At 46.1% G+C, this 16,456-nt stretch overlaps 1 protein-coding gene across 3 annotated transcripts in view; it reads left to right on the top strand.

Annotated features, from left to right (window-relative positions):
* arhgef15.S (Rho guanine nucleotide exchange factor 15 S homeolog) overlaps positions 1–16,375 on the top strand; it is a 31,448-nt gene extending 15,073 nt beyond the window's left edge. For all 3 annotated transcript variants that reach the window (XM_018239740.2, XM_041588979.1, XM_041588980.1), the window contains 13 exons: positions 5,848–5,905; positions 7,360–7,415; positions 8,384–8,628; positions 8,708–8,868; positions 8,949–9,101; positions 9,951–10,080; positions 11,816–11,890; positions 12,291–12,383; positions 12,708–12,865; positions 13,554–13,700; positions 13,836–13,921; positions 14,087–14,191; positions 15,468–16,375. In XM_018239740.2, coding sequence (XP_018095229.1) covers positions 5,848–5,905; positions 7,360–7,415; positions 8,384–8,628; positions 8,708–8,868; positions 8,949–9,101; positions 9,951–10,080; positions 11,816–11,890; positions 12,291–12,383; positions 12,708–12,865; positions 13,554–13,700; positions 13,836–13,921; positions 14,087–14,191; positions 15,468–15,655 — 1,655 coding nt within the window. In that variant the 3' untranslated portion in view covers positions 15,656–16,375. The remainder of the gene's footprint in view (positions 1–5,847; positions 5,906–7,359; positions 7,416–8,383; positions 8,629–8,707; positions 8,869–8,948; positions 9,102–9,950; positions 10,081–11,815; positions 11,891–12,290; positions 12,384–12,707; positions 12,866–13,553; positions 13,701–13,835; positions 13,922–14,086; positions 14,192–15,467) is intronic.
* Positions 16,376–16,456: the final 81 nt, after the last annotated feature.

The following is a 16,456-nucleotide window of genomic DNA, read 5'->3' as shown; positions in this document are numbered from 1 at the left end:
GGCCCCAAGATACAGTTCCTTCCTCTAGTTGGCCCTCCTGTCAGTGCAAACGTGTGGGTTAATGTCTAGCTCATCTCAGAGAGCTTGATGCTCTTGGAGGCTTGAAGCTCTTGGAGGCTTGACTCTTTTGGAGGGTTGACGCTCTTGGAGGCTTGACTCTCTTGGAGGCTTGACTCTCTTGGAGGCTTGACTCTCTTGGAGGGTTGACGCTCTTGGAGGCTTGACTCTCTTGGAGGCTTGACTCTCTTGGAGGCTTGAAGCTCTTGGAGGCTTGACTCTCTTGGAGGCTTGATGCTCTTGGAGGCTTGAAGCTCTTGGAGGCTTGACTCTCTTGGAGGCTTGAAGCTCTTGGAAGCTTGACTCTGTTTGATGCTTGACTCTCTTAATTTCTTTTTATTAGGTTACAAATTTTATTTTTAGGATTGGGGACATGCGGAGCTGTCTCCCTAAAGATGTCTCTCCCTCCTTGCAGCAAGTGGAATCACCAGAAGCACATTGCTTGGAGCAATTATTCATGGAACATGGAGGCATGCAGCGCTTTCTCCCATCCCGTGAACGTGGCATGTCTGACGTCACCAACAGCACGGAGAATACACGGAGTAAACTCTGCAGTAAGTGAGTGTGTCATTTGCCCCATAAGAACACGGGTTTGCACTCGGTGTTAACACAATCACGAGAGGTCAGGTTCCCTCAGGGAACTAAGGGAAGATATTCAGGTTGCCAAATCGGCAAAAGAGAAAGTTGTGAAGTGCAGGAAATACAAGGACACATTAAGCAAATCTGAACATAATTATTGTTCTGACTGAAATCCTCCTGAGGCACCAATTTTATAGCCACAGATCTCTGCTTCTCCAGAAAGTAACTCTCTCCTATACTGTATATATATATCTACATAGAATACCCATAAAAAGGAGGTGCCCCATTCCAAATTTACAGGAACAACCATCCACATCTCAAATTCCTTCACAATTAGGGGACTTTTTAGAATGGATAAAATGCACCTTTCAACCGCCTCTCAGCAAACACCACATTCTAGGAAGCGCAGGGCCCAGGAGATCTTCTCAGACTCCTCTGAATCTGAAGCCTCTCTCCCAGAAGAGGAGCTGGGTCTAGAAAATGTCTCTGACCTGCAGCCATCAGACCGTCAAGAATCAGAATCAGATAGTTAGTCGGACACAGAACAACCAAATGCCAAACCCGAGGTCTCGTCCAAACTCCTAAAGGCAATGATGGAGACCCTGGAGATCAGAGATGAGTCATTGGCAGTTTCTAAAGCTTTAGAAACGATCCTTCCCGATATTTAAAGCAATCACTCAGACTATGGACACTGAATGGTCACAGCCAAGATCGCCGCTCATCAATGACCAAAGGATTTTACAACACCGATTCTATTCCAGAAGAACAGGGTTAAATAGGGGATAAACCTCCTAAAGTTGATTCTGCAGTTGCCCGTCTATCAATACAAACTACTCTCCCAACAGAGGAGGCAACTTTTAAAGACCCCATGGACAAAAAATTAGTCAGCTCTTTAAAAAGCTTATGACCAATCAGTAGCAATCCTACGGCCAGCAACGGCAGCAGTGGGACTTGTACTTATGGCAAAACACTGGGCCCAAGAACTGACGTATCAACTACCTGAATCGGTTGCAGAGGTGAATAAACTTCATACTCCACTCGCTTTCTTGGCAGATTCAGCATTGGACATAGCCAGACTAGCGGCAAGATTCACGGCTAGTACAGTGCTTGCCAGAAGGGCTTTATGGCTGCGTCACTGGTCAGGCAACAGCTCCTAAGAACAAACTGCTCAGCCTCAAGTTCTCAGGAGTTTCGCTGTTTGGACCAGATTTAAAACAGATAATTACAGACGTGACAGGGAGTAAGAGTACATTCCTTCTAGTGAGCGACTGCTCAGGCCAATAGGTTTTCTAACAAAAAACGTGTTCAACCCCACATAGGAATTACCGATCATTTCGAAACATCAATTTGGACCAAGGGTCACGGAGAAACCGACCACAATGGCAGCAACCGGCGAGACAATCTAGGAAACCGGCGACCCAGAAACCCATATCCTCATGACTCCCCTCAACAAGACCCAAGTTCTCAGGTAGAAGGTCGTCTAACTCATTTTCACTCCTACTGGGAGACATGTCACAGATCAATGGGTCCTACAAATCATCCAGTTTGGATACAAAATTCCATTCTCAGCCCCCCTCCAAAATGATTTGTTCCGTCAGTGCCCCCCCCCCCCCCCGCAACAAAAAAGGAAGGCTTTAGATCAGTGATCCCCAACCCATTGGATGTTGCTCGCAGTGGCCTCAGAGCTGGCACTTATTTTTTAATTCCAGGCTTGTGAACAAGTTTTGGTTGTATAAAAACCAGTTGTACCTCCAGACCTCCTGTATTCTGCATGTCCATATAGAGGCCTTCAAACAGCCAATCACAGCACGTATTTAGCACCCCAGGAACTTTGTTTATGCCTGTGTTGCTCCCCAACTCATTTTACATTTGAATGTGGCTCTCGGATATAAAAGGTTGGGGGCCACTGCCTTAGATCTAGGAATCTCTTCCCTGCTACAGGCTCGAGTCATTGCTCCAGTCCCGGAAGTTCCGTGGCTTCTACTCTACCCTCTTATTGGTGAGAAAAAAGAAGGCTCCTTCCGACCAGCTCACACCAACCATTACAGCAGCGGACTCTGGGTTTTTCTACCACTAGGTAGAAAACAGCAATTTTTATTTCCATATCCAATTTATGACGGACAGCGTCTGAGGTGTGACGCGTTTCGTGTTTGCACACTTCCTCCGAGACTTCAGCCTTCATTAACATACACATAATAAACCAACCCATCTAATTAATGCATTATCCCTTCTAATTCATTTCAGTCGGATCTAAAAAAACTTTACATGCAAAGCCAATTAAGATAAAAACAATCAAGTTAATCAAATATGTGATAAAGATTCAACTCATGCATCTATAGAATTTCATATTATAATCCAGAAATCTATTCCACTTAGCAAATACAGTGTAACTTTTTCCTCACTTAAAAATAGCAACTTATATCGAATACTGAATTTAACCCTTAACCCCCTTGCAAAAACGCAAAACCTTCACGGCCCTTGGCCGTCTCCTCTTCTTGGTCCGCCTACCTCTGCTAGTCCCCGCCCACCTACCAATGGAAAACGAGTAGCAGTGACAGTGGGAGTGATAGTGAGGCACATCGGTGAGGCGTCTGCAAACCGTCACACCCTACTCGTTTTTCATTGGTAGGTGGGCGGGGACTAGCAGAGGTAGGCGGATCAAGAAGAGGAGACGGCAACTGGTCGTGAAGGTTTTTGCGTTTAAGGTGGGAAACGAGCCGACCCATATCGGCAGAAGACTTGGCTATCGGTCGGCTCATCAATCAGGCTGGACGGAAAATTTTGATCGGGTGCCATTGTTAGTGCTGAATCATCAGATACATTAATTTTGTTAACCTGTGCACTGAATTTCATACTCATAATTAGCTTCTCCTTTTCATCTGTATTTTTATTTTCATTTGCCTTATTAGTTGCACCTTTATTCCGATGACTCCAATTATCTTTTTTTATTCCTCTGTTCTCTTATAATTTAATATTAATCCCCGGCGCTGGAAACATGTGTTTGTTTGTGGATTTCCTTCAGACCAGTCCTCAACCTAAAAAAGTTGAACTCCTTTGTTTCCAACCACAAGTTCAGAATGGAGTTGGTGGTCTCCACCATAGCCTTCATGGAGTCCAACTATTTCATGACATCAATAGATTTGCAGGACACTTACCTGCATATACCAAACCATCCAAAATACCAACTGTTCCTCCGGTTTGCAGTCAGAGATCAGGACTTTCAATTTACAACCCTACCCTTTGGCCTCTGCACGGCTCCAAGAGTCTTCACAGAGGTCCTAGCACCGATTATGGCCTATTATACCTCCAACATACAGGAATTCCTAGACGATCTACTCCTGAGAGCTCAATCTGTAACAGAGGTGGCAGCAGACACAGAGATCTGTATACAAGACCTGCAACAAACGGCTGGCTAATAAACTGGCGTAAGAGATCCGTAATTCCATCACAAAGAATTCAGTTCCTGGGCCTGATGTTTGACTCCCAACGTCAAACAGTCCAACTCACAGACGACAAAGTACAAACATTGATCACAAAGGACAGATTGTCTCCAGATACTGGGTTACATGGTAGCAGCATTAGAAACAATTCGTACCATTGTAATTCGATCGTTCGTCCCCGGGGCCAAACGTTCAGATTTACCCGATATCACCCAGCCGTTAGTGGGCATATCGGGTTAAGATCTTGCCACCTTACCAAATGAGTGGATCTTAAAGTGTATGACCACCATTAGTCAACATGTCCGTATCCAAGCCGTGGCAACTACCTCTATGCCCGGACCTCCTCATCCAGGGTCCAGCCAGACACCACAACTTACCCATGCTCAATCTGACTGCCTGGATCTTGTAACCCAGTTATTGTTAAAGGTGTTTTTCACCATGGACCGTAACGATATTACTGCAGGTGAGGAAACCATCCACAAGAAAAGCATATGACAAGGTATGGTGTACATTTCTTACCTGGTGTTCAGCCAGACAATTGGTATGGACAGACAGTACGACACAGGTAATCACAGAATTCCTTACAGATGGCTTTACTAGAGGCCTGGCACTCAACACTCTAACGTTCCAGATCTCAGCACTGTCAAATGTTAGATGGGCATTAGATCCCACCATACAACGTTTTTTACAGAGAGTTCTACATGCCAGACCACCTTTCAGAGACCCTACTTCCCATTGGGACTTACTATTGGTACTTTCAACTCTACAAAAACTCAAGTTATGAGCCCATAAACTCGTGTGAGCACAAGTGGTTGTCCCTGAAGATGTCATTCCTCATAGCAATAACTTCAGCAAAGAGGGTCTCAGAGATGACGGCGCTCTCTTGCAAAGAACCATGGCTGGTTATGTATCAGGATAAAGTCGTCCTCAGAACAATACCAGGTTTCCTTCCAAAGGTGGTCTCTGGATTTCATATCAGTCAAGCGTTAGTCTTACCATCCCGTTGCCCAAACCCAACTAACGATAAGGAAAAGCAGCTGCACAAACTTGATGAGGTGAGAGCGTCTGGAATATATCTAAAAAGTACTGCAGCGTGGTGGAGATCAGACTATTGATATCATACTCACAACCCACAAAGGTCTAGGAGTTTCCAAAAGAACCATTGCCAGATGGCTAGTAGAGAGTCAATTTTGCTTATGAACAAGAAACCGTAGCCATTCCAAGTCAAGGCTCACTCTACTAGAGCACAAACTACTTCATGGGCTTTATCTCTATTCTCATACTGTTGTCTCTTCACCTTCCTTCCTCCTCTCACTGAGATACTCCACCTCATTAAGCTTTACAAACGAACTGGCAAGGGGAGGTGGAGCCAGAGCTTATAACTAGGGGAGGAGACAAGTTATTCTTCTATCCCGCCTCCTGAGATGAGATTGACATTAATCCACACGTTTGCAGGAGGGCCGAGCAGAAAAGGATTTTCCAGTAAGTACAAATTCCCTTTATATTGTACTGAACTCACTAGCGACCCTCAAATAATCGCATTTAATAGTAATTAAAATGTCACTTTATTGGAAACTGTCACTTTAAAGTCACATGACTTGGGATTCTGCATTGACTGTGTCCCTACAAATTAACTTATCTGCCAAACCGAACCATCCTCATAAGGTACCGGGTAGCTACTGATTGGCTGGTCACATATATGCACAGGAAGTCCCACCCACACATGTATACTTAAAGGGCCAGTACAGTAATAATATTTACTCTCTCCTAGGTGGCGCCGATACAGCAGACTGCGCTCGTGATATATATCGTGGTGGCTCCATTTTCATGTAGGTGTTGTCTAGGAAATGCCCCTGTTCTATGCCTGTCCCTGTCTCTTTCCCTCATTGTGTCCCCCACACTTCCTGCTCTCGCTCTACCTTCCCTTAAAGGGGTTGTTCAACTTTAAATTTACTGTCAGTATGATGTAGAGCGGGATATTCTGAGACAATTTGCAATTGGTTTTCATTTTTTATTATTTGTGGGTTATTTAGCTATTCAGCAGCTCTCTCAAGTTTGCAATTACAACCATCTGGTTGCTAGGGTCCAAATTCCCCTAGCAGCCATGCAGTGATTTGAATAAGAGACTGGAATATAAGAGGGACTGATTAGAAAGGAGAGGAATAAAAAGTAGCTATAACAATACATTTGTAGCTTAGTTAGTTTTTTTAGATGGGGTCAGTGACCCCCATTTGAAGGAAAAAAAGATGAAGGCCAAGAGAAAAGTTGCCATTCTATAACATAATAAAAGTTAAAGGAAAACTATACCCCCCAAAATGAATACTTAAACAACAGATTTATATCAAATTGTGACATATTAAAGAATCTTACCAAACTGGTAACAGGAAGAGATCACCTGACCAGAAATACTGCAGCTCTAACTGTAACAGGAAGAGATCACCTGACCAGAAATACTGCAGCTCTAACTGTAACAGGAAGAGATCACCTGACCAGAAATACTGCAGCTCTAACTGTAACAGGAAGAGATCACCTGACCAGAAATACTGCAGCTCTAACTGTAACAGGAAGAGATCACCTGACCAGAAATACTGCAGCTCTAACTGTAACAGGAAGAGATCACCTGACCAGAAATACTGCAGCTCTAACTGTAACAGGAAGAGATCACCTGACCAGAAATACTGCAGCTCTAACTGTAACAGGAAGAGATCACCTGACCAGAAATACTGCAGCTCTAACTGTAACAGGAAGAAGGGTGGAAGCAAAAGACTGAACTATGTCTGTTAATTGGCTCATGAACTAACATGTGGTTTGTTTGTGTGCACCGTGAATTGTAGGATCTCAGGGGGAGGCCCTTATTTTTTAAAATGGCAATTTTCTATTTATGATTACCCAATGGCACATGCTACTAAAAATTATATTATTATGAAAGTGGTTTATTTACATGAAGTTTTACATATGAGCTGTTTTACTCAATATCATTTTATAGAGACCTGGATTGTTCGGGGGGTATAGTTTTCCTTTAATTAAAGTTGAACCACCCCTTTAACTGCCTTCTTTTCTCTCCTACTTCTCCCTACTCCCCCTGTCAAATATACTTCCCTCTTTATTTCCTCTTTATTTCCCACTTCCTTCCTTTCGGCTTTGCTCCTCTCATCTTGTTCCTACAAGTACCCACCTATCTCTGTCTTTCTGTGATGCAGTCGTGCTTTTCTGCACTGCTGTGCAACCTCACCTGTGCCAATCTCTGTGCTTCCTCCCTTACACTGGCGTCTCTTGTTTCTAGGTCCCCCCCTATGAGGAGCCCCAAATCCATCGACTGGGAGTCCCACCTGCGGGATGGTAAGTGTCCCCCCGCTTGCTGTTGTCCCGAGTGCATGAGCATTTTTATGGGTGGTGTGTTGGTTGCCCCGGCTGCCCAGGTGGCTGATGGGTAGGCAGTGGGGCAGGACTGAGGGTTTCAGGAGGAAATGTGCCGCCCTGGTGACTTCCTGGTTTGCTGCCCAATGACAGTTGGCCTGAGAGTGCCAGTTGGAGACTGTTATTCATGGGAGCTGCCCTCTTTATGCTCCATTGGGCCACACATCCCCATACACACTCCCATATCCCCATACACACACCCCCGTATCCCCATATACACACACACCCCCATACATCCCCACAAGGACAAGTGTGAAGCAGGGAGCCCATTGTGGTGCCAGAATGGTGTTAAAGGAACAGTAACATCAAAAATGTTTTTTTTTAAAAATTTGTTTCTTTTTAACGAAAAAAAACAAAGAAAGTTTTCACTTTTAATTCATAAAAAAGCTTTTATAAGAAAATTACTTACATCGTGCAGCGCTGGATTCCACATCCCTGGCTATTTCCTATAGAAGGCGCTCGATTCCTCCTCCCTGGCTATCTCCTATAGAAGGCACTCGATTTCTCCTCCCTGGCTCTCTCCTATAGAAGGCACTCGATTTTTCCTCCCTGGCTATCTCCTATAGAAGGCAGGGAAGAGAAATTGAGCGCCGCACAATGGATTGTCGCCCTGTCGCCGTTTCTGAAGAGGAGCGCAAGCAGAGAAGCGGTAAGTCATTCCTTAATAAAAGCTTTGAGAATTAAAAGTTTTTTTTTTAAAGTGTTTTTTTTTTTCGTTAAAAAGAAACAATTTATGTTACTGGTCTTTCAAGCTGGCTGGGGCTGATGGGAGGTGTAGTTGAGCAATAGCTGTGTGCTTGTTGTGTAGTGATCCCCCATGTGTATAGTAAAGGTTGTGGCAGTCAGTAGTAAGTGCACCCGGGTGTACATAAGCTTTGGCGCTTCCCCAGAGCCGCTGTACCAGACGTACCGCCAGGCCGTTATCAAGAAGGAGCTCAGGAGACAGACGGTTCCACGGAACAGCAGCTTCACCAGCTACGACTCCTCCCACGACAGCCCCCTCTCATCCGGGGGGTCCCCAAAGCAGGGGCGCAGGTCGGCCGCATCGCACAACACCCTGTGGCAGGAGCTGCCGGCAGTGAAGGAGAGCGGGGTGCTGGGGGACATGAGCAACGAGGAGAAGAAGATGCAGGAGGTAAGGGAGAGGCTGCTGGGGGTGAATGAGGGGTGCCCTCCAGCACATACAAAGTGCCACATTTGTGCTCTGCTTACAGAGTATGTTTGAGGTGCTGACGTCGGAGGCCTCCTACCTGCGCTCCCTCAATGTCCTCATCGAACACTTCATGGAGTCCCGCGAGCTGGACGACACCCTCATTGTGCGCGAGAAGAAAATCCTCTTCTCCAACGTCCTGAAGGTCAAAGAGGTCAGCGAGAGGTAAGTTATTGGCACTTACATGCGGCGCTCTTGAACAGTACCGAGTATGTGGCCATTAATAACACTCACTATCACTGCAGGTTCCTCATGGACTTGGAGGATCGAGTAGAAGAAAATATCATCATAACGGACGTCTGTGACATCATCTATCAGCATGCGTTGCATCACTTCCCCGTGTATATAGACTATGTGCGCAACCAGGTCTTCCAGGAGAAGACGTACAGCGAGCTCTTGTAAGAGGCCACTTCCCTCTATATAAGTACAAGGGATATACAGAATCCACTATTTTGGATTCGGCCGAATCCCCGAATCCTTTGCGAAAGATTTGGCCGAATACCGAACCGAATCAGAACCCTAATTTGCATATGCAAATTAGGAATGGGAACATTTTTTACTTCCTTGTTTTCTGACAAAAAGTCACATGATTTCTCTCCCCACCCCAAATTTGCATATGCAAATTAGGATTCGGATTCAGTTCGGCCTGCCAGAAGGATTCACCGAATCCGAATCCTGCTGAAAAAGGCAGAATCCTGGATTCGGTACATCCCTAATATGTACTTCTTCTATATATGTGCTCCCTCTAAGTGTGCTCCCTCTATATGTGCTCCTTCTATAGGTGTGCTTCCTTTCTATGTGCTTCCTCTATAGGTGTGTTCCTTCTATATGTGCTCCTTCTATATGTGTGCTCCCTTTATATGTGCTCCTTCTATAGGTGTGCTTCCTTTTTATGTGCTTCCTCTATAGGTGTGGTCCTTCTATATGTGCTCCATCTATATATGTGCTCCTTCTATGTGTTTGCTCCTTCTATAGGTGCTCCTTCTATAGGCGTGCTCCCTTTATATGTACTTCCTGTATATGTGTGCTCCCTCTTTATGTGCTCCCTCTATGTGTGCTCTTTCTATATGTGCGCTCCTTTTATATGTGCTCCTTCTATACGTACTCCCTCTATATGTGCACCGTGTCTATACATGTTCTTTATTGTTTGTACTTTGTGCCCTGACTGCCTGCTCTAACTGTCAGCCCCTTGCAGTCTCTGTTGGCCTCACTCAGTGCCCACCCTCATCTTTTCCCTTCTCTGATAGGGAGAAGAACCCCCAGTTTCATGCCACTCTGTGCAGGTTACAGGAGCTGCCCCAGTGCCAACGCCTCCCCTTTATGTCCTTCCTGCTCCTTCCCTTCCAGAGAATCACACGGATCAAGATGCTCATAGAGGTGAGACCTCATCCCCCCACTTCCCATCTGCTCCTCTCATTCCTTTCTCAGCAATCACCAACTGTCATGCTGGGCAGGCCTACGAAGCGATTACTGAGACATGCGCTGCGGCAGGTTTACTAAACGATTGACACTAGGGGGTGACAGTTATTGACCCGTCAGAGCCCCCACCAAACCCGGGGGAAGCTACTTGACTGCCCCAGGGCTCTCAGGCAGGGGGGAGAGTAGACATTAGAACTCAATAGGAATGGGGGGTGCCAGTCAATATCTGCTCTTCTATATTTCCTTTAATGATTGTGCTGATGAATAATTGATGCCTAATTGGGTTATTGGTCCTTTGTCCCTGGAGGAACACAGTTATGGCACCCACCCCCCAGCACCTTCCTATACTACACCCTTAGCTGTGTCAATGGAGTGACCTCCCTTAGCCTCACCCTAATCTGCCCGTTACTTGCAGGCTGGTACCCCCAGTGCTAGGCACCCTGCTCTGTTACTACTCTGCACCCCTCTTACTTGCACTCCTATTCACTCACTGCCCCCTCTGTCATACACCCTACCTCTTCCATATATACCCCTACCCTCCCTGTGTCTCCCTAGTTACCCCTACCCCGTCTTTTCCTATTTACCCCTACCCTCCTTGTCTCCCCCTAGTTACCCCTACCCCTGTCTCTTCCATATATACCCCTACCCTCCCTGTGTCTCCCCCTAGTTACCCCTACCCCTGTCTCTTCCATATATACCCCTACCCTCCCTGTGTCTCCCCCTAGTTACCCCTACCCCTGTCTCTTCCATATATACCCCTACCCTCCCTGTCTCCCCTAGTTACCCCTACCCCTGTCTCTTCCATATATACCCCTACCCTCCCTGTGTCTCCCCCTAGTTACCCCTACCCCTGTCTTTTCCTATTTACCCCTACCCTCCCTGTGTCTTCCTAGTTACCCCTACCCTCCCTGTCTCTTCCATATATACCCCTACCCTCCCTGTGTCTCCCCCTAGTTACCCCTACCCCTGTCTCTTCCATATATACCCCTACCCTCCCTGTGTCTCCCCCTAGTTACCCCTACCCCTGTCTTTTCCTATTTACCCCTACCCTCCCCTGTGTCTTCCTAGTTACCCCTACCCTCCCTGTCTCTTCCATATATACCCCTACCCTCCCTGTGTCTCCCCCTAGTTACCCCTACCCCTGTCTTTTCCTATTTACCCCTACCCTCCCTGTGTCTTCCCCTAGTTACCCCTACCCCTGTCTTTTCCTATTTACCCCTACCCTCCCTGTGTCTCCCCCTAGTTACCCCTACCCCTGTCTTTTCCTATTTACCCCTACCCTCCCTGTGTCTTCCTAGTTACCCCTTCCCTCCCTGTCTCTTCCATATATACCCCTACCCTCCCTGTGTTTCCCTCTAGTTACCCCTACCCCTGTCTTTTCCTTTTACCCCTACCCTCCCTTTGTCTCCCTAGTTACCCCTACCCTCCCTGTCTCTTCCATATATACCCCTACCCTCCCTGTGTCTCCCCCTAGCTACACCTACCCCTGTCTCTTCCTATTTACCCCTACCCTCCCTGTGGCTCCCCGTAGTTACCCCTACCCCGTCTTTTCTTATTTACCCCTACCCTCCGTATCTCCCTTTTATCTTATATCCTTACTGTCTCCCCCTAGTTACCCCTTCTCTTCCTATTTACCCCTACCCTGCCATATATACAAGAGCTGACCGTGAATGTGCTCCCTCCTCTCCCACAGAATATACTGAAGAGAACAGAGGAGGGCTCCAAGATGGAACAGAATGCGACCAACGCCCTGGATTGTGTGTCTAAGGTATGGAAATAATAATAATAACATAATAATAATAATAATAACATGGCACTAGTGGGGGCACATTGTGTAGCAGGCAACAGTGTGGTTGGCGAGGATTCTGGGAGTGGCTATGGTACAACAGATGGAGGCCACGGGAAGCAGTAATGCCATAGAGAGAGATGGCCGCCGTGTGTGTGAGCTTCAGCAAGTTCTGCTTTGATTGGCCCCAGAGATTCTGTTTAGAGACCCCCATAGATGTGAAGGCTCCTCCCCTGCCAAATAAATGAGGGGAATAGAGTGATGGAAGGAAAGACGAGATACGGGGAGTCCAGCCTGAGAATCGTGGCTTGTGCCCTGGGTCAGCACATTATGTGGCTCTTTCCATAGATGTAAATATTGATATTTTATCCCCCCCCCACAGATTATCCAGGAGTGTAACCGGGAGGTGGGCCGCATGAAGCAGACCGAGGAATTGATCCACATTGCCCAGAAGATTGTGTTTGACAAGATAAAGGTAGGAGTCCGTACAGAATGGGGAGGCAGCTTGACTGTCAGCAGACTGGGCCAATCATAATAAGGGGGTGGGACGTAAGAGAATGAACACTGGTTATGGGCAAGATCAAGGTCCCCTACATGGAACGGGTGCCCCACCTAAGAGACTGCCTCATGTTACAGTGCCCCATGGGCAAAAGGGGCTTCTGATTGGCCCTACTGGTACATGTGATTTCTCCCAAAGTGACATCATCCTCACCTGTTACAACAATAAATCTGATTGGGTAGCATGAAGGTTCCTAATAGGTAGAGATATATTTTAATTTCGGATGGATTTCTCTGGCAGGCGGTGCCAATAATTTCACAGAATCGATTCCTGGAGAAGCAGGGAGAGCTGAGTGAGATGCTACAAAAGGGCAGTCTCTTTGGCATCAAACCCACAAAATTCACCCCCGTTTACTTCTTCCTGTTCAATGACTTCCTGCTGATAACTCAGAAGAAGAGGTGTGTGGCCCAATTCCATTTAATCCCCCAAAGCATGCACTCTAGCGTCCTCCATAGTTGTGTTCTCCTGCCTCTGTGTCGTCATCCTTCACTCTCTCTCCCCTTTGGTCTATTTCAGTCACTTCTTTATGCCTCTCTGTTGAGTTCTTACTCTTCCCAATCTCCTTTTCCTCTGACTTGTGCACTGGGTACTTTCATTTCTCACAGGAGTCTCCTACATCCCTATGTTCTTCTGTTCTATTTCTCCTGCATGTCTCCTCCTCTGGGCTCCATCTTTTTCTCCTTTTGTTTCCTCTTATGGTCCTCCTGTTTCTTCTTCTCCAGACACTGCATCTTCCTTCCTCCATCTTTCAACTTTTCTGGGTTCTCCTGTCTTTCTTTATCTACTTATGTAGATTCTTCCATCATTCGTTGACTTCTCCTAGATATTATCTCTTATCCTATTCCTCTTCTGTGCATTCTCTCTTTTCTTTCTCCTCTAAAATGTCCCTCTTTCCTTCATTTCATTACTGCTCTCCTCTCTATCCCCCCATGGGTATCCTTCTTCTCCGTCATCTTTTGGCATTTTCTCTCTTCTTCTGGGTCAGTCACGTTTCTACTTCTTTTCCAGTCGTCTCTCCATCATTTCCCATTCTTATTGCTTTTCCCTGTCACTAATGGATATTTTTTTTTGCTTTCCCCCCCCCAGTTCAGACAAGTATGTGGTTCTGGATCATGCCCATCGCTCTCTAGTTCAGGCACAAACTTGTCCCACTGTTGAGAACAGCTTCTTCCTGACGTTCCTGGAGAATCACCAGGGCAAGATGTGTGAGCGTCTCTTCAAGGCTTCAACACAGTAAGTGAGAGGGGCGGAGCTGTGTGACTTAATGAAATGTTGATGCCCCACCCCCTGTAGGGTGACACTGCCTGGGGCAGATGTGTGTTCGTCCCTCTTACTTCAGGGTCACTAGTTATGCTTTTCTCTGTGTAGGTCGGATTTACATCGCTGGGTGGCAGCTTTCCCGAATCTGAAGGATGATTCTCTTATGGGAAGTGACACAATATATGAAGACTGGGGTAAGTGTGATTGGTGATAAATATATATATATATATACTGTGAGCTTGTGCTCCATGTCTGCATTGTGCACAGGGGCAATTAATTAAATTTCTGGTTGGAATTGTCAGTTCTCTGTACTAAATCTCTGTCCCTCGGGTGCATTTCTCTTCCCTGTGCCCCTGCAGACTGCCCCCAAGTCCAGTGTATAGAACCTTATACTGCCTCACAGACCGATGAGCTGTACTTGGAGACTCTGGATATTATTAACGTGCTGAAGAAAACGTCAGAAGGTGGGTAACTGGAGACCTCATGGGGCATTGGGGCAAGTTGGAAACAATGGAGAGAGAAGTCATGAAAAACATCAGACACGGGAAGTATTGACTGATATAAAGAGGAGACAGAGGTTGAGGAAGAAAGATCAGAAATAGAAAGTACAGACTTCTCATAATATAAAGGTGAGAGAAGCTGATATGGTGAATACAGACTTGGCATGACACAGAGCAGGCCCGGACTGGCAATCTGTGGGTTCTGGCATAGTGGTTCTGATAGTGGCTGCTATAAGGTCCCATAGAAAGTCAGTATTTAGTGGGCTGGTGGAGACTGTTTGGGCCTCTGTGTGGGCTGATTGGGCCTCTGTGTACTTGAAATGCCAGGGCCTATTTTAATTCTCAGTCCTGACCTGTCACAGAGGATGAAGGTTGAGGAGGTAAGAGGAGATGTGCAGAGTATGAAGGGACCATGATGAAGATGGGGAGAAGTTAAGGAGGAAAGATGAGATATAGGGAGTATAGACTGGTTATGTCATAAATTTGTGATGAAGACTATGGAGGAACTATGTGAAGAATATGTTATTTGATTTAGATGAAAGGAGATATGGAGAGTACAGCCTTGACATGATCTCATGATGGGGAGAAGGTTAAGGAGCAAAGATGAGATGTGGAGAGATTACAACTTGTCCCAGATGTTAAAACTGAGAGAAGGTTGAAGCGGAAAGATGTGATATGTAGCGTAGAGCCTGGTCATGATACAAAGATGGAGAGAAGGTAGTGGATGAAAGAGTTGATATGGCGAGTACAGCCTGGCCATGAAATAATGATGGGGAGACGTTTGGGGAGGAAACATGAGAAGTGGAGAGAGTACAGCTTGGCCCAGATATAAAAATTGAGAGGAGGTAGAGAATGAAAGAGGCAATATGAAGAGTACAACCTGACAATGATATAATGATGGGGAGAAGGTTGAGGATAAAAGATGAAATGTGGAGGAGAGAGTACAACTTGACCCAGATATAAAAACTGAGAGAAGGTTGAGGATGAAAGATGAGATAGATTAAAGTCTGGTCATGATATGATGGTGAGAAGGTTGAGGATGAAAGTTGAGATAGAGTAAAGCCTGGTCATGATATAATGATGGTGAGAAGGTTTAGGATGAAATTGATTGATATTGAGATATGGAGAATACAGACTGGAGATGTGGCTATGGAGGAAAATATGATGTGTGTAGTACAGACTGGGCAGGGGTTTAACATCCCAAACTGTTGTGCTAACTGCCTGATTTGCCATTTCTCAGGCTGGTATGAAGGAATTCGGCTGTCAGATGGGAAGAAGGGTTGGTTCCCATCACTGTATGTCCAGGAGATCACTAATGAGCATGTGCGGAGGAGGAATCTGCGTGAACGTCATCGTGTACTTCAGGCAGCCCGTCAGATCCAGATCAACCGCTTTGTGGAGCCCAGGAAGAAAACTGGCTCAGCGTGATTGGTCAGGACATTCCGTGACCTGCCGTCCAATCCTCCTCATTCCATGGGAGTCTCAGTGGCCAAGCCACGGAGCAGCCAAAGTTCTTGGGAGAGTCGTTGGTCCTGATCTTAGTTCTGAGAGATTCATGGGCCCCAGTTCAGCCTGAGTACTTACTTTATAGACAGAATATGGGCCAGACGACCCCAGAATCCTGAGACCCGGGGACACATCCCTGGGACTTGCCTCTGGTTGGACTGGCTCAGGCACTTCATTGGCTGCTTATCAGCTCATGAAACAATTGTATATTTTATTGTATCCAGACTCTGTAAATTTCTTATATAAATGTATATAATCTGATTTGTTCCACAGATCCAAAGCACAAACTCATCCTGTAAATATGATCAGTATGGGCTCCACCTATTGTTGTATAGACCCCGCCCTTCAACTTCTCCTATTCCTAGATAAGACCCCCTATTGGGGACATTATTACTCTGGTTACATTTAAGCGCTCACCCCAAATCTCATCCTGCTCCCCTTCCCTGATGCATCTGGTCAGCTCCACCGCACCGCCCCGCCCCCCAATAGAACCTCCGTATGTAAATACTTGTCCGTTGTTCCTCAACTGCCAGTTATTTCTCTGCACAGATTAAAGGGCAAGTCTTATTTATCCTATTGTGTATGAAATGGTGCAGTGCCGTGTCTGTTCCACTTTTAATGATAATAAATCTGTTTTCTCTTCTTGTCTGGTCATTGATGTGAGATTTGTGAGATCATCCTGCGCTTGAGTACAGGACGGCATGAGCGACTCTCCTTTGCTGC

This window comes from Xenopus laevis, chromosome 3S, assembly GCF_017654675.1.
Source record: "Xenopus laevis strain J_2021 chromosome 3S, Xenopus_laevis_v10.1, whole genome shotgun sequence".
In the NCBI taxonomy this organism is placed as follows: domain Eukaryota; kingdom Metazoa; phylum Chordata; class Amphibia; order Anura; family Pipidae; genus Xenopus; species Xenopus laevis.
This window is presented reverse-complemented; position numbering and strand designations above follow the sequence as displayed.